The sequence below is a fragment of the Clarias gariepinus genome, chromosome 10, assembly GCF_024256425.1.
Source record: "Clarias gariepinus isolate MV-2021 ecotype Netherlands chromosome 10, CGAR_prim_01v2, whole genome shotgun sequence".
NCBI lineage: Eukaryota > Metazoa > Chordata > Actinopteri > Siluriformes > Clariidae > Clarias > Clarias gariepinus.
Genome location: NC_071109.1, coordinates 5,376,107 through 5,400,722, shown reverse-complemented (window position 1 = coordinate 5,400,722; position 24,616 = coordinate 5,376,107). Strand labels below are relative to the sequence as shown.

The 24,616-nt window shown below is 38.7% G+C and overlaps 2 protein-coding genes across 2 annotated transcripts; one reads left to right on the top strand and one right to left on the bottom strand.

The window, feature by feature from the left end:
* Positions 1 to 1,131: 1,131 nt before the first annotated feature.
* On the bottom strand, positions 1,132 to 15,788 carry naa15a (N-alpha-acetyltransferase 15, NatA auxiliary subunit a). The gene is made up of 20 exons (XM_053506281.1): positions 15,514 to 15,788; positions 13,805 to 13,889; positions 13,535 to 13,639; positions 12,984 to 13,141; positions 12,743 to 12,877; positions 12,157 to 12,310; positions 11,840 to 11,959; positions 11,657 to 11,752; positions 10,414 to 10,520; positions 10,216 to 10,288; positions 8,981 to 9,153; positions 6,555 to 6,707; positions 5,148 to 5,276; positions 4,823 to 5,036; positions 4,349 to 4,542; positions 4,093 to 4,201; positions 3,910 to 4,008; positions 3,657 to 3,800; positions 2,278 to 2,375; positions 1,132 to 2,130 (listed from the first exon to the last, which is right to left on the bottom strand). Exons 1-20 carry the CDS (start codon positions 15,565 to 15,567, stop codon positions 1,924 to 1,926), a joined length of 2,607 nt encoding a protein of 868 aa, XP_053362256.1. The 5' UTR covers positions 15,568 to 15,788; the 3' UTR covers positions 1,132 to 1,923.
* Positions 15,789 to 18,011: 2,223 nt separating this feature from the next.
* Positions 18,012 to 20,895, top strand: ndufc1 (NADH:ubiquinone oxidoreductase subunit C1). The gene is made up of 4 exons (XM_053506336.1): positions 18,012 to 18,114; positions 19,600 to 19,703; positions 19,820 to 19,882; positions 20,819 to 20,895. The coding sequence occupies exons 1-3, from the start codon at positions 18,069 to 18,071 to the stop codon at positions 19,877 to 19,879; spliced, it is 210 nt and encodes a 69-aa protein (XP_053362311.1). The 5' UTR covers positions 18,012 to 18,068; the 3' UTR covers positions 19,880 to 19,882; positions 20,819 to 20,895.
* Positions 20,896 to 24,616: the final 3,721 nt, after the last annotated feature.

Sequence of the window (24,616 nt, the reverse complement as noted above, 5' to 3'; positions counted from 1 at the left end):
AGGGCCGGTCCCAAGCCTGAATAAAATGGTAGGGTTGCGTCAGGAAGGGCATCCTGCGTAAAACCTGGGCCAAGTTGTTGTGCGGACCGGATATTCCGCTATGGCGACCCCTTGCCGGGAGCAGCCGAAAGACCAACAACAACAATATACAGCATTTCACAACACTGTTTTATTGCCGAACTCTTGATAGACTTTTGACTTCAAACTTCCTCTCATATCTACCATCATGACCAGCCGTCTCTAATTTACACTCCTGTGGCGCTACACTGACTTCAATATTAAATCACTAAATGAAACTATTTCAGAATTCTTTGAAAAATTAAAGTAGGAACACAAGGTAGGCATAAAAACCTTTTTTTGTGCGAAACACTGAAAATGCACAGTTCCAGCCCATACAGTACAGTTCTAAAGATACGAGTGTGTTTACTGTCTGTGATTCCAGAGAGCATGTGTGAGACAGGCAATGGGGGCGTGGCTTGCAGCTGCCCCTCCCCTGCACACGAAACTCACAGGTATAGATTATATAGCCAGTTTAAACATTAAAGCCAATGGCAATCCTATGTTGTTTTAACTTATATCAGAGAACCTGTAAATGCTAGAGCTTTCATTCTTGGTTTGTTTGAAAGAGAAGGCTTTAAATTCGTGGGAAATCAAGTTTCAGGTGTGTATTTTAAAAATTAAGCTCAGGATGGCAGTTTATCCAAGTGTTTTTTTTGTCTTTTTTCTAGTGCATCCATTCTGCTGATCCCATTATAGTCTATGGAGTGATTTCTGCAGGGATTTTAGTGTCATTTTTGAGAGTGAATAATTTTTTAATTGACATTTTTACCATTTTTTTTTTAGCTCCCCTCTTGTTTTGCAATCGGACCAAAAACATGCAAGGTTGGAGTTTTTTTCCCCCCGTTCCACTGACCTCAGGAAGACCTGACTAAACATTTAGATAGGTTTTATGTGCACAATTTAGGGTGATACAGCTTCCCGGTCCTGAGGGCCCTAAAGAGGAGGCCCTCCAACTAACACCTTGTCTAAAATCAGACAATAATGAAGGCAGAAATAAAAGCAAGAGTATTCGAGAACTCTATACATCATACGGTTTTTACGAAAAATAAGAATTACATATAGACGTACAACTTTTTAAATAAATCTCTTCTTTATTTTGTCCAAAGCGTGTGCAAGGTGTTCTGCACCTGACTGTGTATTAATTTTCTCGTCATATCATTTGAAATTCAGTTGGTTTTTATTTGTGTGTGTCTCTCAAACAACAATAACCCAGAGTTTAGACAGCGGTAGGATGGAGAGGTTCTTGTCCTGGAAAATACGGCATCAGATTTCAAAACCAATTGTTAAAAAAAAAAAATAATAATAATAATTTGAGAGAGGGAAAGTGGATTTGTATGGGTAATAGTAGTTAACTAGCAAAAAGCCAGGACTTCTAACAAATTCGGAAGACGATAGAAGAAGAGCAAAAGCAGACAAAGTGAAAAAAAAAAACAACTATCAGTCTCTCCTTAGCAGCTGTATCACCCCTGCCGCTGACCCCCCCCTCCCTTTATTCACACCCTGTCATAAGCTCCGCCCCTCTCATTTGGCACACTGACTCGAGAAGCGCTCCTTGTCGATTGTTCTTTATATAAATTACTCTTAAAAACATAAGAAGCAGCTGCACGCATCGGACGCGCGGTTCATCCGCGCCGTCCTCATCTACGCTCCGTTCTCTCTGGTACAGGTTCGAGTAGTCGTTAGCTACGATTATGATAAAACAAAGAATGAAAGAAAGAAAGAAAGAAAGCAAAGAGAAATCTAACGTAAAAACAGACAGACAGTCTGGTCCGGTTTCTACAGTAGAGTCACACATCTCAGGCATATTCAAATCCAAACACACACTTTACCCCCCCCACCCTTCCCACCCCCCACTTAAACGTCTTATATTTCATTGGTCACGTCTTCGTGGTCGCCGGATGACACGTCTCCGTTGGTGGTGATGGAGGCGTTGTCGTGGTAACCTGGCGGCATGAACGCCAAGCAATAAGGGTAGAGGGCATGGCAGGAGGCGCGGTACGACTCCAGAACCTTTTGCTGCTCTGAGCCCAAGCTGCCATCCTTTAAGGCCTGCAAGACGTCCGTGCACGTCTAATACACACACACAAAGATAAATGTGATTATGAAAAGAAAACAGCAAACGTTATGTGTTGTATAAATGAACCACCATCTGTATATTCTCCAAACAGCCGCCTCAGCTACGCAAACAGGAACTAATTTTTAATGTACTACTGGTACCTTTATGGTTCTGCCGGTGAGAGACCGATCCAGTGATGTGGCCAACTCGGCAGCTGTGCTCTCAGACGAGGGATCCAGATACACCATCATCTTCGCGCCTTTGAGCAGAGGTGAAAGGTTAATAAGTACATGTACTCAAGGGCGCATTTTACCCACCTGTACTTTAGTTTAACTACAGGATACTTTTTACTTTTACTCCACACAAAACTGGAGCAAATATCTGTACTTGTACTTTACTAAATTTTTGCACGGCCTCACTTTACTTAACCAAATTGGTTTTGTGGTATTTGAAGCGTAAATGTCACCATCTGCTGTTTATTATGCGTAACTACGTGACGACTTTCCTTCAAGATACCTTCCTTCGTAATAACGCGAAGCTGGTTGCAGATGGAGACAAAAACAGCATGTTCACAATCGGATAAGAGAAAGAAAGATTTATTTTGAAATATGCAGAAAAAAGCTATTGTGAGCTTGATACTTGAAGGTGATGACTTCAGTGCACACACAAATGGACAACCTGTACTTTTACTTGGGTAACATTTGCCAAAGGAAATGAATCTCTACTTTTACTTAATTACAGGACACTGATATGATATCACGATACCTGAGAGCTGATTCGATTAATTACTACATAATGAATATCCCAGTTTGATATTTAATTTTTCCCTGATTTTGTTACAATTTTAACCCGTTTAAAAAGTTTAATGAGACAGTAAACGCAACACGTTCCTTAAAACGTGGAAACATTTTTAGTTTTCTTACTTAAAAAAAAAAAAAAAAAAAAAATGCTGCATTTGAACAATACAAACCAACTTTAAATACAAGAGTTTAACATTTAACTCCATAGCGCGTTTCTCTGCCTACCACACGGAGTGAACATGTATAAATACTTCAGAGTGCGCCACCTGTAGGATTATAGAGAAAAGACTTTCTTTGTTCAAACTTTGTTTTCAATGAGAGAGTGGCTGCGATTTTTTCGACTAAGTAGCGCTTGCAGGTGTTATGAGACCGGTGTAAGCGTGTGTAATGAGCGGGTTTGAGATTAATTCCCTCACAGGTTTAAGTTTGGAGAAAAAGGCAGATCGGAAGGTTTGTGAAATTTTTTATAATTTAACGCCCTAAAAATGCATTTCTGTTGCGCTGCTTGGAAGCTTCTACACTCGGTACAGAATCGTTTATATCTCAAGCGGATCACCGTTCACGGCCCATCAAAAACTGAAAACTTTCTGGTCTTTCTGAAAGATCTTTCTGGTCACTGGCTGATCGACCGCTTCATCTCCATTATAAATCGTTTTTATAAAGATTATAGATTTTTTTTTTCCTCCCTCAGTTCTTCTTCACACACATCTTCCTACAACCTCCTCCCCTTAAGTGTGTACCTGCTACTCTGTGAGGTATGGAGCTGGAGTGCTTGCTCAGGAAGTTCTTGTTGTAGGACTTGGGGTCACTTTCTCCGAAAAGACGCGTGATCTCCTGCTTCAGAACGGTGTGTACGGGCTGAGGCAGACTCTTCCCATCAGCCACTGTCAACACACACACACACACGGTGCAAAGGAATGAGGTTGTGAGACAGGGTGCACACGCTCATAAGTGTGTCAAGAACAAAATACAAAATGTGCCTCATCTACACACCTCCTTTGAAGAACCGGATGAGGCACTGGTGAAGCCAGGGGTGGTCGGGGTCTAAAGCGTGTGCTCTCTTCACCGACTGCAGCATCAGCAGGTATTTTTCTGTAAACACGCACACACAGTGAGACATGGGGCTAAGACAAGACGAGATGAGCGTTACCGTCTCAGCTTTACTCGTCTGCTCACCTTTGCGGAAGTAGATTTCGAAGGCTAGGAGGTGCGTCTCGATTCTGTTCTTCACCAGGTTCTTCAAGGGGATCAGGAACTTTACCGCCTCCTCCAGGGGATTTTCAATCTGACAAAGAAATCAGCACGTAAGAGACAAAAAAAAAAAAAAAAAAAAAAGTAGATATTCGATTAAGTGCTTTAAACATTTTCATCCAATCTCAATTTAAAGATTTATTTTATTTTCCTTCAGGTCCTTGTTTTCCTAGACGCTTACCTTCGCCAGTTTCTCGGGAATGAGCTCCTCTTTTGGTCCTCCAATCTCCTCCTCATCCTCCTCCTTCTTCTTCTTCTGATTTTTCAGTTGTTTCTCCTTCTCCGCGTTCTTCTTCTCCTCCTCCAGCTGGGCTTTCTTCTGCGCTCTTCTCTGTTTGTTCCGCAGTTTCTTCATCTCCTTATCAGTCAAGCTGACTTTATGGGGGAAAAACAAAACAAGACACATTGCGAAACAAACAAACTTTTTTTAACTGTGTCGCTTTTTATTTATTTTTTAAATCTAAACGGTGTGTCTGTTTCTGGGCATGGATGAAAATCCGCCCCCTTTTTTTCGATTCATCCTCACATATCTTCAGGTTTTGCTGACAGGGTCAAACCTGATGCGTTGTAATTCCCCTTTCAGACAGCAGGGCGCGCCAAAACATTTACTAACCGCTTCTTTAACCTTTAAAGTGCATGTGTGTGAGAGATTTACTGTTGTCTGCCTGCGACTCCTTGCTGTCATCACATAGCGGGTTGTCATGGAGACCGAGGTAGATCTGAATTGCGGTTTGTGCGGCTTTGAAGTAGAATGGGTGCATGCGCAGCACGTCCTCCAGCTTGAGCAGAGCCACGTAGGATCGTAACGTCATCTTCCTCATGCAGTACGTGTGAAAGTCAAACTGGTCGTCTGTTATCTCTACGAAGTGCTGCAGACAGAACGATGAAGGGGAATTTATTTTTTAAAAGAATAAAAGTAAAAGCGTCACAACACAAATTAAATAAAAAAAATAAATAAATAAAAGACGACGTTGACTTACTCGCTCGATTTCATGGCACTTCTTGAGCGCCTCTCCGTATTTGTTCATGGCCTGGTACGCCAGAGCACATTCGGTCTGAAACCACATGCACTGCATCTCATTCAGGTTCTCCACCGCCGACGTGCCTTCCTATAAAACACACAAACCCATGGAAATAAGTAAATACAATAATAAAACAACAAAAAAAAAACATTGAGAAATTTAAAAAATAATAATAAAACAGGCTGATTGTTAAACTTTTTTTTTTTTTTTTAAATCCCACTTTTCTCTGATATACACATTCATTTTAAAGGAGGACGACTATTAACATTTGAGCCCAACCCCCACTCCGCAAAAAAACAGACCCCTCCCTTCAGAAGCTCTGTCCCCCAAAAGGTACGGACAGTGTCGCAGCTTTCGCGAGACTCAGAATCTCCCTCAATTATAAAACATTATTGAGAACAAACACACCCCCTGTTTATGATTGGCTAAAAGTGTGTTGTGTTTCTTTTCCATTTCCAGAGCTGGAGCCGTGCTAAAACCCCAGATGACCACCGTAAGGAGATCTACTATATAAATAAATAAAACAAAGGTTTTGTCTGTAGTTGGTCAGAACCCGCTCTTTCAATGATATCTTTAACATTTCATACACTGGAGAACCAGAAACCAGTCTCAGAATATTTTCTGTCTGTCTGTCCTTTTGTCACAAAATCACGCAAGCCTTTAGAATTTTATGAAACCTTTGCAGTACTTGGATATCTGCCTGGAGTTTAAACTGCACCATAAATGATTGAGCAAAACCCCGAGTAAAAGTGATGTTATGAACAGTTATGTGCTGGATTTAATAAGATACTTATAATTAACTTGCTCGATTTATATTCACTAGCACCAATAGGATAATTAAAGAAGCTAAACTAAATATTTTTACTGGGATTAGTTAATATTTTAATTGCTTAAGTGGTACAAGTGTATATTTATTTTAACGCGCTGAAGTTTTAAGTTTTAAAACAAAACTTCATCTTTATCCAAACTACTTTTTCCATTTCTCATCTGTGATTCACTCTCCGGATACCAAACAGGTAGTGTATTTGTCTGACAAAGACCAAAGATTTACAACTTAGTGTAAACAAGGTGTAAGCTCCTCAACCTTACAAAATGTGATTTCTTTGTATTGATACGTTAGACAGAGAGTTCTGCTGTACAGAAAGACAGACACATGTACGTGGGCTTCAACCTGAAATAATAATAATATCACTGATTACATTAAAGATCAGCAGATTATTTTTAGCTTCACCTTTTTAAAAACTCTTCACCTACGCTGCATTGACGCATACTTCAGCTAGTATTTGCTAAATTTGTATTTAAAAAAAAATTTAGTTTGACTTTTCCGTTGATCTTTACAGTACGGCTGCACTGATTCACACTAACCCGGGTAAATTTGGAGCACATCTCCTCTGCCTCTTTGATCATCCCTGCCTTCAGGAGGTATTTGGCGCATTTGGAGTTGATGAAGCGATCTGCAGTGTCAAGCGCCTGGGCCTCATCCATCCAGCGTGCGGCTTCCTGAATGTTTCCGGCATGCTAGAGACGAAAGAGCAAAACTTTTAAAACCTGTCACATATTTTTATACAAACTTTATGGAAAAAAAATTATAAATATAAAAGAAACAGATGAAAGTGTGATATAGTAACCACTAGTCCACCAGGGTTAGACTAAATGTTAGAGATGGGGAAAGGAATAATATGTACATAGATTCTGTGATGTATTAGAAGTTTTTGTGTACGGAAGTGGTGGCTCAGGAGGCTAAGGCTCTAGGTCTGAGGATCTGAGGACTTGGAGCCATTTCGAATCCCAAGAGGGTTACGTCAGGAAGGGAATTCAGTTGTAAAAACACCTGTGTCAAGTTATTTACAGATGGTTCACTGTGGCAACCCCTTGATGGGAGCAGTTGAAAATAGTTAACGGGACTTTTATGTGCAGCACCATACGGACTCGAAAATCTTTTTTTATTATTATGTATACACACGCATGTGAGTTGCAAAAATATGAAATTTATAAAATTTATAATTTTGAATTTATAAAACACGATACCTAAAATTAATTTTTATTTCACTAAATTTATAAAATTACAATATAAATAAAATTTATAAAATCCCAATACAGTGGAACCTCGGATTTCGAGTAGTACGTGGTTTACGAGTGTTCTGCAAGACGAGCAACGATTTTTAATTATTTTTGACTTGAAAAACGAGCATTGTCTTAGTTTACGAGCACCGAGTATCATGTTTCACGCAAGGGTGCTGTAAACGCGAGCGAGCCTCCCTTCAGCCCCCCTCCTCTCAGGTTGCCAAACAAACACACAAACTCCTCTCTGTCGCGATTGTTTTCAAAAGGTGAGGAGCTGTTTAATTTGTTTTTTGTTGTTGATTTACTTTACAGCAATGATCCTGTTAGTATGCGTTCACGCGAGTGTGACTAAGGATGTTCCTTGCTAATTTTTAAACGGTTTTAAAAATGGTCTATCCGTTAATGTGTGTGTGTGCGTGTGCACGCACATATTACACACACACACCCTGCGTGCACAAATGAAAACACTTATCTGTCGGGATTTATTTTAAAAAAAAATTTTAAGGTAAAGTACAGGTTAATTTGTTTTGTTTTTACTTTATATTTCGTATTAATAATTTTAATGTATTTATTTTTTTGGGCTGTATAACGAATAATTTAAGTTTCTATTATTCCCTATGGGAAAATTAAATTTGGTTTACGACAAATTTTTTTGGAATACGAGCCTGCTTCCAGAATGAATTATGCTCGTAATCCGAGGTTCCACTGTACCTAGAATTATTATACATTTTTTATTTGACACAATTTATATGATTACGATACCTTATATAAAATGTTAAAAAAATTATTTTACTGAACTTATAAAATCATGATTTATTTTTTACTGAATTTATGAAAATCACGATGCCTAAAATTATTTTTATTTCACTAGTTATAAAATCACAATATTGAAAAAATATATTTTACTGAATAAATAAAATACCTAAAATTATTTTTTTATTTTATTTATAAAATCATAATATAAAAAAAAAAACAAGAAATGTAATTTTACTGAATTTATAAAATCAACAATACCTTAAAAAATTATTGCAATACAAATCAAACTGGTATGTACACTGTGATATCATATCCTTGGTGACACACATCTCTATTAAACGCTCCACATCAACATTAACTTTGGAAAAGGAGGAAAAAAATAACAAGGAAAAAAAAAAAAAAAAAAAAGCAGCCATACCACTGGCATAATGGATCAAAAGTGAGATATGCACATTTAATACAAGCCAAAGTAGATGTGATAAAGTAAAAACAAAAAGAGGAAGTATTAATCATCAAGAACTGGACATAGCAACCTTAACAGCACTTTATTTGAAAATGAGACTGAGGAGCTCGTTCTGCTCCTGGAAATAAGTGCAGGAGACGATAGATATGGTGGCACAGTGCCGAGAACTAGGGGGAGTGTTTAAAGTCTACAGAATGTGAAGTCACTGATCAGGAAAGCAGGCATTAAATTAAAGAATTAAAGGAAGAATGGAGTGGAAAAGTCTTGAGGGAGAGCGAGACCTGGGAATACGAATACAGAACTCCACCCAGAGAGGTGAAGCGGTACTGTAAAGAAAATACAGCAGTGTGTTTGCGTGGAAGTGCCGAGTAATAAAGAGCAGAGGAAGAGTTTGAGAGTTTTTCAGAGCAAGACAAGACAAGATCAGTGAAAGAAGAATTAAATTTTTTTTTTAAAGGAAGACTACACTGGAAAATCGAGTGTGTTTGTGTGTGTGTGTGTGTTCTACCTTGTAGATCTTGGCCTTGATGAGGAAAAGCTCGATCAGCGTCGGCGTGCTATCGATGGCCGTGTTGATGTACTCCAGGGCGACTGTGTGTTGCCCGATATGATCGAAATGCTGGGCGAGGAAATACTGCACCCACAGCAGGGTGGTGGGAGGCTCCGTTTTTCCCTCATCATCTGCACACACACACTTTTCATTTAGCCTTTCAACATCGTACTTGACCATGTTCGACTCGTTCTGTTATTCTTTGTCTGTTTTCCAGGAGCAGGCCCTGATTTGAGGTTTGAGACAAAATTTAAGCAAGCAAATCAATCAATCAATAAATAAATCATACCATCACCGGACACTTTAATAAGAACGCCTCTAATTTCCACCTGCTCACGTAGCATTAGCATGCACAGAACGTGTTTAATCGTGCGGATGCAGGATAAGAGCTTTCAGTTCAGGTTCTCATCAAACATCAGAATACGCCAAAATGTAATCCTATTTATTAAATTTTTTTCAGTGGCATAGTGAATCAAAAGAAAAGCATCTCAGGATATGTAAAGCATTAAACATTTAAAAGGTGGACGAGCTACAACAAGAGGACGACACAATGGGGTTGAGTAGAGTGGGCGCGGACTCGCCTGTACTGGACATTGCTACACGATTAGGTTAATGAATAACTTCTATTCTAACTCCTAACTACTATTAAACTGTGTTAGGTTTAAGTGTGTGTGTGTGTGTGTAATTTTTTCTCAAATTCCACTCCTTTTTCTGCACTGGTTGCTACTGCATTTTGCAACTTCACTTGGTTTTAAACAAACAAACCAACAATAAAAAAAAAATTAAAAAAAACATTTGTTGAAAAGAAGCATGGAAACTTGATTATACGGAATCTAGCGACAGCGCACGTGTTACACATTATCTCAATCGCCGTGCCGTTAATGTGAACCGACAGCTTGTTTTTTTGCAGCCAGCAATTATTCTAGTGATTTGTGCTTTTCTTTCTTGCATGTCAGAGCACACGCAGCTGCAAGCCTGGCACCTCTCTTTGTGTGTGTATTTGTTTTGATTTCTCCTAGTAACAATACAAAGAACACATTTCAGGTCGGTTTGGTTATAACTCGGGTAACGTCGTTAGTGTGTGCTGCACGTTTTTACAAATTCCATAAAAATGCAGTCTGCACTCAGCGGATGCCTGGTTTCACGCTGTGCAAGTTTTACGATTCCTTCTCACTGCCACGCTGATGACTTACCGTTTTGGCTGAACATCCTGCAGCTCCTCAAACTGGCCTCGTAGCTCACCACCATCTGCTCGATGACAGACACCTGCCACGCGACACGTTACAAACATGACCGCCGTTATTGAGGGTTCGTCCGTCAGACAAAAACACACACATACTGACACTCCTCTCTATAAGAAAGCATGCTGTGTGCTTTTGTGTCCGTCTCACCTTCTCCTTGTCGTGATAGAGAGATTTGAGCGTAGTGAAGAGAGGAGGACATCCTTTACTGAGGTTCACCCTCAGGTAATGATCCAGACACTCCCTGAACTTCTCTCCTGAACACATGCAGAGCAAAACATAAGTGATTTCTGTCACAGTATCATTTTAAAAAATATAACAGTCTGTGATTAACAGACTACTACATTCCTTTATTTTAGGAAACTGTGGGATTGTGACGCACCTACACACACTGTTACCCCTTAGTGCATTGATCTAATAAACAATATGGCAAATAATAAAACAAAAACTGTGCTTGTGTGTTCTGTTGCTAGTGCAATAGGTATGGCGTTAGTGCCCGTTAGTCCTAGTAAAGGAGGTGTGGCCTAAACAACCAAATGTTCTATTGAATTTGGCATGCAGGCGTGGCCGCCTCTGTGCCCATCAGTCAGAGAGCAGGATGGAGGCGTGGCCATCTCGTGCCCATCAGTCAGTCAGAGAGCAGGATGGAGGCGTGGCCATCTCGTGCCCATCAGTCAGTCAGAGAGCAGGATGGAGGCGTGGCCATCTCGTGCCCATCAGTCAGTCAGAGAGCAGGATGGAGGCGTGGCCATCTCGTGCCCATCAGTCAGTCAGAGAGCAGGATGGAGGCGTGACCATCTCGTGCCCATCAGTCAGTCAGAGTAGGATGGAGGCGTGGCTACCTCAGAGGCCGATAGTCTGAGTGAAGAAGGCGTAACCTCAGTGCCCGTTAGATTGAGGGAAAAAGGTGTGGCCGCAGTGCCCATCAGACTAAGGGAAGAAGGTGTGGCCTCAGTGCCCATCAGACTAAGGGAAGAAGGTGTGGCCTCAGTGCCTGTCAGTCTAAGGGAGGGGAGTGTGGCCTCAGTGGTGTGGTCTGAGGGAAGCAAGCGTGGCATCAGTGCCCGTCAGTCTGAGGGAAGGTGTGGCCTCAGTGCCCGTCAGTCTGAGAGAAAGAGGTGTGGTGCCAGTGCCCGTCAGTCTGTGTTTATCAGTTTAAATGGTGCTCAGTCTCAGGTGTGGCTTTTCTAACGCAAACAAACTCCACAACAACAGATTTCTAATGTTCTAATACACTCAAAGTGTAAACCATCACTGTATCTCAAAACACACACCGCTAAAACCGTCCCGATTTTACCACAACTATCAAAGATCTCAGCTGGTTGGAGGACAGTCTTGCTAAAAGCTTATTTAAGTAGAGATGCAGTGAGGCTGAGAAAACGCACACCCTTACCTGTAAGGAAGTTGAGCGGCAGCCGTCTGGGCACTAAACCTTTAGGGAACTTCACCCAGACGTCGTCATAGATCTGCTGCTTCTCCTCCACGCTCCCTTAACACACACACACACAAGTATACAGTCAGCCCTTAGCAATGCAGAGATTAATGGCAATCGTGTGTGTGTGTTGGTGTATGGTACCTGGTTTCAGTGCTCTCTCTAGTCCCTGGTAGTAGCTCCAGTTCTCAGGGTTTCTTTCCTGCAGATGTCGATACACCTCTGTGGCTTCACTGGCTCGATCTAGCTTTAGCAGCAGCTCACCTAAACGTGCGATTTTTTAAAAATTTCATTATAGATCATTAAAACATTTTAACCAAATCATTAATTAATCTGACGATCAGAATCGAAAAATTAATTAGCTATTCTGACAGAAATCAGAACTGACTTTTCATTAAATTGTTATTGTTTCTTTTTGTCTTTCTTTTGTTGTTGTGGTCTTCAAAGTAAACGAAACCCACCTCTGGTCTCCTCCACCGCCAGTTTGTCGCAGATCTGTTTCTCGTAACTGATCAGGTGCTCGAGGGCCTCTTTAAAAAGCCCCGCCTCTCGCAGCACTTGATTCTGGTACAACAACAGCTCGCTGTACTCGTAGTCCACCTTATCTGGGGACGTCTGCAGCCAAAAAATTTTTTTTGTAATAATCAAACATGACCTCCACACACATACATAAGTTAGTAGTTATTTAAAAGACAAGAGTAGAAGGAGAAAGAGACATCTATTAACCCTGAGTTCACAGAGAAGAAATGCTGCGGGATTATTTTAATTTTTTTGGTGTTGATTTACTGCAACAGGAAGTGATGATGTGATGTAATGCAAGGTGATGTGATGAAGCAGAGTTTAACTTCATGCAAACGAAAAGCAAAGCGACGGAACAACGTCCAGCAGGACCGAGGGACCGTACTTTCTGTGTGTTTGCGATTGGTTAGATTGAGTGATGCAAATTTGAGTAAAAAAAAAAAAAAAGAGAGAGAAAAAAAAAAGGAGTTTGAAGACAAATCTTGCAGATCATATTCACTCATGTGTATGTGTGTGTTCCTAACGTGCCTGCTGGGTTTTGCGAAACTCCTCTACGATTTTGGCCGCCATCTCATAGTCCTGCAGCAGGTGATAGGCGATGGCGTATCCAATCCACGACGCTCTCTGAGCCGGACGCAACTGCAGCAGATGGTACCTCGTCTCCTGCAAGAAAAACACACAAAAAGTCATTTCAGTACGCCGCATCATGCCACTTCTATTTAAAACCCAACTTTCCCCCCCCTGCTTTTCCTAACTCTGACCAGCTCACCCTGTATCCCTCTAGGTCCCTCATCTGAATCTGCAGCAGCGAGAGATCTCGCAGGATCTGCAGGTTGTCTTTGTCCCATTTCAGAGCGTTCCTGTAGCACTTAATAGCTTCGTCGTATTTCTTATCAGAGCGCTGCAGCAAACCGTACACATGCCAGCCTGCGGAGGGGGTGGAGTCAAGGAGAAACAGGAAACCACACACACGCGCATGCATGCGTGTGCGCACACATACACACACCAACCACCTCGAGGAGTTAGTAGCGCTTTAAAACTATGCTCAAATACATTCCACTTTAAATATGTGTGAGAGGCGCAAGTCAAACCAGGAGTTTTGTTGTGAATGAAGGTGTTTAAAATGTACAGGAGATTTCGAGCACAATATGGTGATGAGGCTCTTAGCCGCGGCAAAACATTTGAACGATGCAAGGCCGTACGTCTGTGAATGTGAATGCTTTGACTTGACCGCACCTCTGAGAAATTACAAAAGGTTATGACGTTACTAATAAACTAACAATAATAAAAACTATTTCACCGTGACATTGAAAAGGATACAGACGTGACTCTTCAGGTCGTTGCGCAGACCTTTTCTGACAAGATCGTACGCTTCTTCTTTTCTTCCCAGACAGTTCAGAGTCAGTCCCTTCATCGCCAGTGTCTCTGATAGAGAGAGAGAAAGAGAGAGAGAGAGAGAGACACACACACAGGTACGCAAAGACAAAGCGAAAAAGAGAGAGAGAGAACACTCAGTGAACGACAAAAAAAAAAAAATCAGGTTTAAACAAATCACACAGAGCATTAAGGCAGGGTTTACACTAATCTTACCTCCATGCTCGGCAAACTTGGGATTGGACAGGATCTGCTTGCAGAACTTCAGGCCGTTTCTGTATTGCTTGTGCTCGTAGCATCTCTGATGCATTAGAGAGAGAGAGAGAGATATTTCAACCTGGTTAACTAAAACTCTGCTCCTGCACACCACCCCAAAGCTGATTATACTCCGAACACCAAATCTTATAAATCTACTGTTTTTAGAGGGTGAGTAAAAAATAATCCCCACTCCAGTTATATTAAAACTCCTGTTGGCTGCACTGTCTCATCAGCGCTTTTCTGTTCAAGGCTTCTGTCTCCCCAGTCACTGTGCAGGTGAGAACGTGTTAACGTGTTACATTATTTCATTTGTAACTGGCATGAGCAAAAGTAAATGCCCCTCTTGTGATTTAAACGAAAGAACAGCAGCACAAAGTGATTTTGGGTTTTGTTATGTTTTTTGTTGTGGCCTTAGAGTGTACCCGGTGCCGAACAGGAGTGCTTGGAGATCTGCAAACAAAATTTTGAGCGATGCTCTAAGGAACGTAAAAGTTTCTTAAAGAGAATCATTACTGGTGATGAGACACGGATCCATCACTACGAGAGTGTGGAACGGAAACATCCTCAATCGCCGACAGAGAAATAGGTCAAAACTCGCCCATCAGCTGGAAAATTCATCAGCGCTTTTTTTCTGGGATTCTCAAAGGCCAGTATTGGAACATTATCAGGAAAAAGGTTCAACAATCAACAGTGCCCGTTACAGAGAAATGCTTATTGAAGAGCTGAAGATTAAACTTCAGATTAAATGCAGAGGACTGATATCCGAGGGCGTTTGCGTGCTTTAGCGTGACAATGCATGTCCGCACACTTCTGCCCAAACTTTCGACTCTGTTTTGGGGTGTTAATCCTCCCTATTGTCCTGATCTCACTACGTCTGACTTTTACCTGTTTGGTCCTCTGAAAGCAGCCCTTCAAGGACAAAGATTCCCCTCTGATGAAGAACTGAAGACAGCGGTGCATTCACGGCTCGTTTTTTTTTTTATTTTCACGAGGGAATATGAAAGCTTTTAGAAAGATGGACAAAGCGTATTGAAAAGCAAAGAGAAAAATAATGTATTTGCCTTTTCATTTTTAAAGTTAATTAAAATATTATTCTATATTTTATCTATATACTACATCTAAATGTAAACTATATATTTTGTAATTTTTGATATGTATGCCTTGTTTAAAGATTAATATAAGACAACTTGCTGAAATATTAGAATTTACTAGACTAGAGTATCAAGTAACTAAAGAACTAATTAAAATATTATAAAACAATATAAATATTAATTTTAAAAACAACATGTACAGTTTTAAATCATAATACTTCGTTAAATAACTGCATTAGAGTAACCATAGAGCTGTAACTGACCATGAAACAGGTTTAAACGATGGCTAACCCCATGGCTCGGTTCCAAATCCCTATTTAATAACTATATAGTGAGAATCGAAAGGGCGTATGACGCGTGACGTCACCCCCTCTGTAGTGCACTGATACAGGGAATGTACATGTCATTTGCACTCCTCCCCTTGAGTCAGTACACTTTACTTATTTTCGCTGTCTAAACGAATAAAGAAGCATTATTTCTAACTTTAGTTAACTTTAACCAGGTTAGTTAGTGACTCCAGAGGTACTAAGTGGTTTCCTAAACTGGTAGTTTGTTCCAGAACATGCCATAACTCACCAGTATTCTCTTAAAGAGCGCGTTCTCTTTGGGCGGCAGTGTTCCTGAGGGCATGGCTGCTGCTGTCACTGCTCTCACTGTGTGCTGTGAACACTAATTAGAGCCGGAGCCGGGCCGTAAACAATCCTCTCGCACAGGACCAGGTTCTAGTAGAACTGCTTCCCTGAAACTTCCCTGGCGTTTGGATCAGGAGTCTTCACGTGGTGACGGAGCCAACATGGCGGCCTCGGCTTTTCTCCGGGACCTGAGCCGTTTGCGCATGCGCACCTGCCCGAGCTTCTCTTCCGGGTAAATTCATAAAACTACACAGAAATACGCTTTTATTGTTGTATTAGTAGAAGTCGTCATTTTTGTTTACAAAGTGCATACTACTACTAACAGTAATACTTAAGGTTTGTTTTATTGTACAAAATCACTTTAAATCTTATTATTTGAAAAAATCTAGTCGTTTTAATGTCTTTTTCGTTAAATAATTATTAAATGATAATTAAAATATTTGCTTGGTTAATACATTGGACACTGGAATTTCCTTTTGAATCAATAAAGTATCTGTTCTTCTGTCTGTCTATGTACAGTATGTCTGTCTATCTGTATGTCTGTCCACCTGCCTGTCTATCTATCTGTATACCTGCCTGCCTGCCTGTCTATCTATCTATCTATCAGTATATCTGTCTAACTATGTTTCTGTCTGTCTATTTATCTATTAACATTCATGATTCAAAGGTGCATGTTTTTTTATTTATTGGCATGACAAATATTTACATTCGCATGGCCAAAGCTCAAAAATTCTTCTTCAGAAAAAAAAGGAATATATATATCAAATTTTAAAATGGTAGTACTTTTTTGTACAAAAAAAAAGTACAAAAAAGAGATAAACATATAATGTCAATAAAAAGGTATCACCATTTGTATAATGAGACCAATCCACATAAAAAAAAAGAGTTTTAAAACTGGATGTCTTTTTAATCTGCAAATGTTTTCGTAAATTCTGTATTTCTGAATGCTTCTAAAATTCGTCCTTAGTCAGATAATAAAGGCTCAGCCTCACCGTCAGGTGGGTCAAATGGTACAGATGACCCCACCCCAAGTCCCAGGGGGGCCCATGCAAAGAGCTATGCAAAGAGATTTACAAAAATTTACTTAGTGATGTCTTAAGAACATTTGCATGCCTGTAAAAAAAAGCAACATATTACATGACAGACCAGCTTTCAAATGGAAAATCAAATGAAATAAAATAAATAGGCCCCTGAATTTTGCATGAAAATAGAAAGGAGCAAGTGTGACAAAGTTACCAGAAGAATTCATATTTTCTCACATATTCTGCTGTTTTACTTATAAAACTGCACACATCTGTATTTATACTACTATTTATTTTTTAAATGGTTTATTTTATTGAGGCGTACATAGTCATGTGACAGTGGCTGATTATAATATTTAAGGTAGGATGTAGAGTTGAAAAGAAAGACGCAAATATCAGTTACTGCAAAGAAGAGATGTGATGAAGATACCATTAAAAACTTTTATTATACTTAAAAAAATTAGTATCTAATAATCAAAAAATTAGAAATTAATAGTTATAGTTACTATAGCTATAGCTGTGCAACCCCTAAAGTACACAGCTATAAATAGTTGTATAGGAGTTATTTAGATTGCCAGGAGATTGCAAGGAGTCAATCATTATGCAATCTGACACACCCATACAAGTTTGATCAATTGAATGATAAGACATGTATTAATTAAATCGAAAAAGTGATTTCGATCTCACTTTTTCAATTTAATTTATACATGTTATTGTATAATATTGTTATTAATGTTTAAGGTTTTTCCTTAAACAGTTGGCAGAAAGTTGGACGCACACAATTGTATAGAATGTCTTTGCATGCAGTAGCATTACACTCTCCCTTCACTGGACCTAAGAGGCCCAAACCTGTTCCAGGAAGACAATGCCCCTGTGCACAATAAAGTGTTCCATAAAGACATGGTGTGTTCAAATTGGAGTGGAAGAATTTGAGTGTCCAGCACAGAGCCCTGACTGAACTCAAACACACTGTTGTAAACTGGACCTCGAGCCTCCTCGACACCCTGACATCACCAGCTGATGAGTTTTTATTAAAATAGGGAAGATGGGGATAGATCTGCACCTGAGTGTTCAATCAGAATATATGGGTTTAATGATTGGGGTGACAAACTTTTGCAGGGTCATTAAAACTGAGAGGGATATAATTGTAAGAATATAAGGTTTTAATAAATAGTTGGATTTGGTTGAAATGCAAGACATTTAAACTGGTTAAATGGTAGATAACTAGTTTAATAGTGTAAATAGTGTTCTGTTTTTGTCTTTTGGTTAATCTAGTTAATTTTAAGTGTACTACTCAATTCTTTATAGCCTAATACTTCCAAACGACTATTTTTAAACAATGGTGAGTTTTTACTTATTTAATATTTTAACATTAATTTAAACGCTAAATCGATTGCTCGGTGTCTCTGTTTCTGTCAGTTCAGGAGAGTTTAATCGAACACCGAGCTAATCGAGCCACTCGTCCTCTGATGTTAAAATGCCTCTCGGTCGTTCATTACTGCGGGTTACAGCTTTAAATAAAAGTAAGTATCGATCTGTGTGTAATCTTGGAGTTTGGTACTTATCTTTTTCTTATAACCGTTAAGTCTTTATAGATATCTCCATTTGGTTGTTTAAGCTAGCATGGCTGACCTTAGCTTAGCTTATTAGCAGTAGCAGTTGCCTGTTAGCTTAGTGTGTACCAATGTCTGGGTATAAACTACCACATAAATAAGCAATTATATTCTTGACTTTTTTTGTTAAAGATAGTGTTGATTAATTGTCTTCAATAGCAGTTCCGGTAGTTAGGGCATGCTCCAAGCTAAACACATGATTATAATAACATTAAAAAAGAAGCACTTAATCATTAATAATTAGGTAATGAGACATTTAGCTAATATACAGTATATGTACACTCATCAGCCATGACATTATGACCACCTGCCTAACATTGAGTAGTGATGCACTGTGTGTTCTGAGACCCTTCTATCACAACATTTTTCTTAATTTCTATGTGCATCAGTGAGCCTTGACCCTTGACCCTGACGCCTGTCGCCAGCTTACCGGTTTACCTTCCTTGGATCATTTTTGGTCACACTGCAGATCAGGAACATCCCACAAGAGCTGCAGTTTTTGAGTTGCTCTGACCCAGTCCTATTGCCGTCAAAATTTGGTCCTTGTCAAAGTCACTCAAATCCTTACGCTTACCCATTTTTTCTGCTTCTAATACATCTACTCCAGGAAAAAATCTTCACTCGCTACCTAATACTCCACTCACTTCCATTCGCCATTCTAATGAGATATTAAGTATGTGGCTACTGTGAGAAGGGCCAGATTGTGATGCATAAGGAAACTGGGTCGGAGCAACTCCAAATCTGCAGGTCTTGTGGGATGTTTCCAGTCTGCAGTGGTCAGGACATACCAAAAGTGATCCAAGGAAAGAAAACTGGTAACCTGGCCACAGGGTCATGAGTGTCCAAGGCTCACTGATGCACATGGGGAGTAAGGTCTAGCCCGTGTATTCTGATTCAATAGAAGAGCTACAGTAGTGTAGATCAAATTGCTGAAAAGGTTAATGCTGGTTGGCTCTGATAGAAAGGGGACAGAGCACACAGATTTTGGTTGTCACTGTTTTGGTTGCAAAAGGGGGACCTACTCAGTATTAGGCATGTGGTGTATATAATGTGTATTATTAAATGCATTAAAGGTAAAAATAAAAAGAATCATCTCTTTACTGTCTGCTTTACGTTAGCATCCTAAACATTGATTATTTTCCTAAAGCAGTGTGGCCCGAAGTGTTTGCTTTCTTGCATGTCATATGAAGCATATACATAGTCCTGTGGTTTATTTACTACTTTATATCATCCATCATGTTTGATTTCCTTTTGCATCTCTTTTTTTTTCTTCTTCCTTATTAAACTGCTTTGCTGTACCGTTTTTTTTTCCCATCTTGATGTTTTTTTTACTTTTATTTTCATGAAACTCTGCCATGACAATCAATCTTCTCCTCTTTTTTTTTTCTCCTAAAGTCGTGAGCAGAAATGCTTTTACCGCAGTCAAGCCAGATCCTTCCCGACCGAACATGCTAAGAGTGGGCCTAACCTTCGGGACCACAGCTCTCCTGTGGGCGATGGTAATATTACACGTTTCACAACTAGTTCTGTGACTTATACGTTGTTCAGTGACTACACGTAATTAAATGTGTATATATACTCTCTCTTTTTTTTTTTTTTTTGCCTCCTCCATTAGCTCTTTAAACAGCGTTCAAGCGACATGCAGGAATACAAAACAAGAAACGGACTGGAGTAATGTGTAAGAACCGCTTAGGCATTTAAGGCTATGTTCACAACACAATCTAAGATAAAAAACAGGCAAATATATACATACAGTACTGTGCAAAAGTCTTGAGCCCTCCATCATTTCTTTACATTAAATTAAATGATGTGGTTGTAAATTAAAAAAAATTATTACTGTCACAGGTTGCAAAGTGCCTAAAGGTTGTTTATGTAAAAACCTGAGCAGCAACGTCTTTTCCCCTCTCGTCTGTTCCAGCCGTTCGGCATTTGCAGTATACTAATCACTGACCTGATCATCTGTCAGAATCCACACCTGTTTCTCACTGGTTCATGCCTTTAGGTTGATTCATGTGACACTGTGTGGCTGGAAGAAGGGAGGGGAGGGTCAAAACCTTTGCATAGTACTGTATATAAACTGGATCTTTCAGAGAAAAGTCTGAATCTGTCCTAAATGTGATATTCAGTACAACAATTAATGGTTGAATTTTGTATCTAAAAAATGTGCATTTGCGAATACAAATAATAAAAAAAAAACTTGTGCTATTTTTGTTTTCTACTAGACTTGACATTTTTTAAAAATCAACACAAGTTAGACAGCATTTTAGTGTTTATTAGAAACATATAGTACTTTTAAAGAGAGAAAGCTGCTTGAGACAAATCAAACTAAATAAAACAATCACAATGCCAGAAGGTAGAATCGAATTAAGTCTGTCCTGTCCATATCTGTTGACTCAACCTGACGAAAACATACATATTTTTTTCATAAAAAATTACTTATGTAAAAAATTAGTCAAAGTTAATTTTGTTTATTTATGACTTATTTTTGACTTGTGTTGTGTAAAGTATTCATTATATGTTGAATGAATTTTCAGTTTGAGAAAGGAGTCGTAAATTTTTTTATAAATATAATTAGACATTGGCAGTTACTCATTATATTTCTTTTCTTTTTCAGATGTTTTCCTGTACATGTGGGCTCCACTGCTTTACTGTCATTTATAACTATGTATAATAAAGCTGTATATGTGTTCATTGTCTGACTGATGATGTTACAGAGATTTGTTTTTTACCCATTAGCATTAGTAATGTACAGTAGTCTGATAAGTTAAAGGTAAAATGTGCATGTGGTGAGGGTATTTATTTTGCTCTCACTTTTATGAATCCATTTTTTCCTTACTAAAATCTATACAACTATAACACCTTTGGTAGGATGCTTAGGGATGCATTAGGATCTGAGCAGATTTTAGCTTTGCTTATTTAACCTCAGGAACAGCAAGATTTTCTGATCCTTATGGTGAGGTAAGAAGTAAGAGTGTTCTGGAAATGTAGGGAAGATGGATAATTGCAAACAAAATACACTCTTAGGAGCAGTCAGTATGTATTAGAGTCAAGCATCAAAAGAAGCAAAGACTTTGTCACATAAGTTTAAATACCAGAGGTGTCAAGTAACGAAGTACAAATACTTCGTTACCTTACTTAAGTAAAAATTTGGGGTATCTATACTTTACTGGAGTAATTATTTTTCAGACGACTTTTTACTTCTACTCCTTACATTTTCATGCAATTATCCGTACTTTTTACTCCTTACATTTTAAAAACAGCCTCATTACTCTTAATTTATTTCAGCTTGTCATTAAAAAAAAAAAACATCTGAATAAATCGCGCCATCCGGATGGAGTGAATTTGATTGGGGTTGGATGAGAAGTATAAACACACCATTCCGACACCCTATCAGTTGGTACGCGATCCATCGCACCTGCACATGACATCACGTCACACACTCCAGCAAGGACGTTTAAATAAAATAGCATTTTTGGTTGATAACGTTGTGATAAGTAGACGAAGATGTCCGTGATAGAGACTCAAGATTCGAGCGAAATGTCACAACCAAGCACCAGCGAGGAAGGTAACAGGAATGATATATATATATATGACATGCCTCTGAAGTTTGACTTTTTGCACCATTAAAATACTTATAGGCAACTAGTTATCATATCTTCTCCATAAAACATGGTAATGCTCAGTAGTACACATATATGGTTCTTTAATGTATTTGCATTGTACTAAAATGCATTCTTTTTCAATTGCCATATACAGTATCCCAAATGGATGTTAAAAAATACAACAAAACAACACATTTTTCTTTTTTTTAGTTAGTGCAGTATATAGGCCCGTGGCACAGCCTAAGCTTTTATCCTTAATGCTTTTTTCCCCTCACGTTACTTTTACTTTTATAATTTAAGTAGTTTTGAAACCAGTACTTTTACTTAAGTAAAAAGCTTGAGTTGATACTTCAACTTCTTAAGAAGTCTTTTTTAAACCCTAGTATCTATACTTCTACTCAAGTGATGAATGTGAATACTTTTGACACCAGTGTTAAATACCATTAACATCTCTGTGTCTTTATGGTCCAAATTGAAGTAGAACGGTGGTAGAACTTAAATCAATCCCTTACCATCTTTTTCCACATACTCAGACTGTGAAAGAAGAATAATGCTTCACTGTTTGTGAGGAATTTAAGGCATTAAATTAAACAATTATTTTTTCCAAGGACAAGATATGACCTTCGAACAGTGCCTCTCAGCAAGGGACATCTGGGCCCAGTTTTTCAAAAGTAATCCACTAGGATTTTGGATAAAGGATTGGATCAAATCTTGAAAATGGGTTTTTCAAAAGAAAAAAAGGATTACTAAATCCGGATAAATTTTATCGGGATTAAACCTTTTGAAAAAACGGGCCCTGGTTTCAATGTCAAATCAGCATAGCCTATAAAACGTCTAAAATTATTAACTTACAAATCAAATGTATACACAGGATTAAAATATCCCGGAATGCATAAGAAGTAATACTGAAATGTATAATGAGGTTTGTAAAAAGGCAAAAATAAAATATTAAATATTCCGGAAATGTGTAGAAAACCTAAAATAACAGTGTAGTGGTGTTAACTGCAGAACAGACAGGTACGGGACTTATCGAGAAAAAACATCCCATGCTGGAATTATTTAAGAGCCACTGGCCAAACGACAGGCGTCTCAAATATCTGAGTGTAGCAACCAGAACGATATACAGTATGAACACCTGCGTCAATAAAGTTTTTTTATATCAAATGCACTGGACACTACTAGAGAAAAATGATTCCTTGTGCTCCCAGAACCGCTCTGTCACAGTCCTGGATTCAATTTAAATATATGCAGGTCGTCAGTTGACTTTATTTTATTGCCACATGACGTTACTAAACAAATGAATTAACCCGAGATCACACCACTGCTTTCAGAATCTTGTACAGTGTCCACTATACATGATGGGTGCATCGCTTCATGCACTTCCATTCTTATCCTGACACGCCCATAGCTCTAGAATAGGCGCAATCTATCCTCATCAGACCACATGACATTTTGCATTTGATTGAAAGCCCAATCCTAATGATTCCTAGCAAAAGCCATTTTTTCTGATTAGTCCCACTAACAAGTGTTTTTCTTGTTCACCCACAGCTGTTTAGTCCCAATCCTGTGAATTCAAATCACATTGTGTGTGTATGGGAATACTTTCACTATTAAACATAGTTCTGTTGCATGGCTTTTTATAATGCAACTTCACCAAGCCTTTAAGTAATCCCTGATCATGCTCATTCATTCCTTTTTTTTTTGGTCACATTTCTTCAATAGAGGTGAGGGGTGGCATAAATAGAGCGGAGGCTCGGCATATAAATGATTTCTCTTACAAATTTTTGCTGCATGAATTGAAATTTAGTAAGACATTTTTATCAGCATACGAAGCATTTTCAGTGTATGAATGAATGAACTTGAACCAAATGCTGGTCTAAGTTGTTTGTATGTCCATGAGCTGTTCAAAACTGTGTCAACAGAAAGCTATGCGAAGCAAGTTTACATGTTTTTTTTTTTTTTTTTTTAGATTTTGTGCAATATTTAGCGAAGGCATAGCACCATGGGACCCAAGAGAGTTAGCAACAATGTTAGCAAGAAAAAAAATGTGAGCCACTTTCAGTGGAAATTAAAAAATAAATCATAAATTAGAGTTAAGTAAGTTTTAATGTCTATTTGTTTCATATTTCATTTCATTTCATTTACATGCCTTTTTTAAATGGTTTAATATGCGAAAATCTGATTATAGTGTTGGAGATTGGTTGTTGTTGAACTTTCAGCTGTTCCCGTCAAGGGGTTGTCACAGTGGACCCTCCAATCCGTACACAACTTAACACAGGTTTTAGACTGGATGCCCTTCCTGATGCAACCCCCCCCATTTCACCTGGGCTTCGGAACGACACTGCATCCAGTGGCTCTGGTTTGGGCTTTGATTGAGAATCAAACCCTGGCCCTCCATATGGCAGGTAAGAAACCTAAAATTAATTTGCATTATTTCTTATTGGAAGTATCTCATGCAAGTTCAGGTGGTCTTAATATTCATCAGTATATTTTACATATGATTGAAATTTCGGATTAAACATGATAATTTCTGTCAGCAATTATATCAACTTTTGACGTGTAGGAAAATATTAAAATGGAGAAAATCATCTTTTTTAGTCTTATGCCTGTTTCACTGTACAGCTCCATTTGCCCAAAGAGTCACGTGAGTCTGGACGAAATAGACTCGCACGCGGGTGTTTTTTGGCTGCACATAAATGCTAGATAAAGCTATAAATATAAAAAATTAAAAATATAAAAATATTTTTATTTAAAATAATAATAATAATAATAATAATAATAATAATAAAAACAGGAATTCACTTCCGCAT

Excerpts from the sequence above, each read along its gene's own strand:
- naa15a (XM_053506281.1), bottom strand. The coding sequence starts at position 15,567 with ATGCCCTCAGGAACACTGCCGCCCAAAGAGAACGCGCTCTTTAAGAGA. Across the intron at positions 12,878-12,983 it reads GGGACCTAGAGGGATACAGG|GAGACGAGGTACCATCTGCT; the intron begins GTGAGCTGGTCA and ends TTTTTCTTGCAG. Across the intron at positions 4,202-4,348 it reads TTCCCGAGAAACTGGCGAAG|ATTGAAAATCCCCTGGAGGA; the intron begins GTAAGCGTCTAG and ends TTTCTTTGTCAG.
- ndufc1 (XM_053506336.1), top strand. The coding sequence starts at position 18,069 with ATGCCTCTCGGTCGTTCATTACTGCGGGTTACAGCTTTAAATAAAA. Across the intron at positions 18,115-19,599 it reads GGTTACAGCTTTAAATAAAA|TCGTGAGCAGAAATGCTTTT; the intron begins GTAAGTATCGAT and ends TTTCTCCTAAAG. Across the intron at positions 19,704-19,819 it reads CAGCTCTCCTGTGGGCGATG|CTCTTTAAACAGCGTTCAAG; the intron begins GTAATATTACAC and ends CTCCTCCATTAG.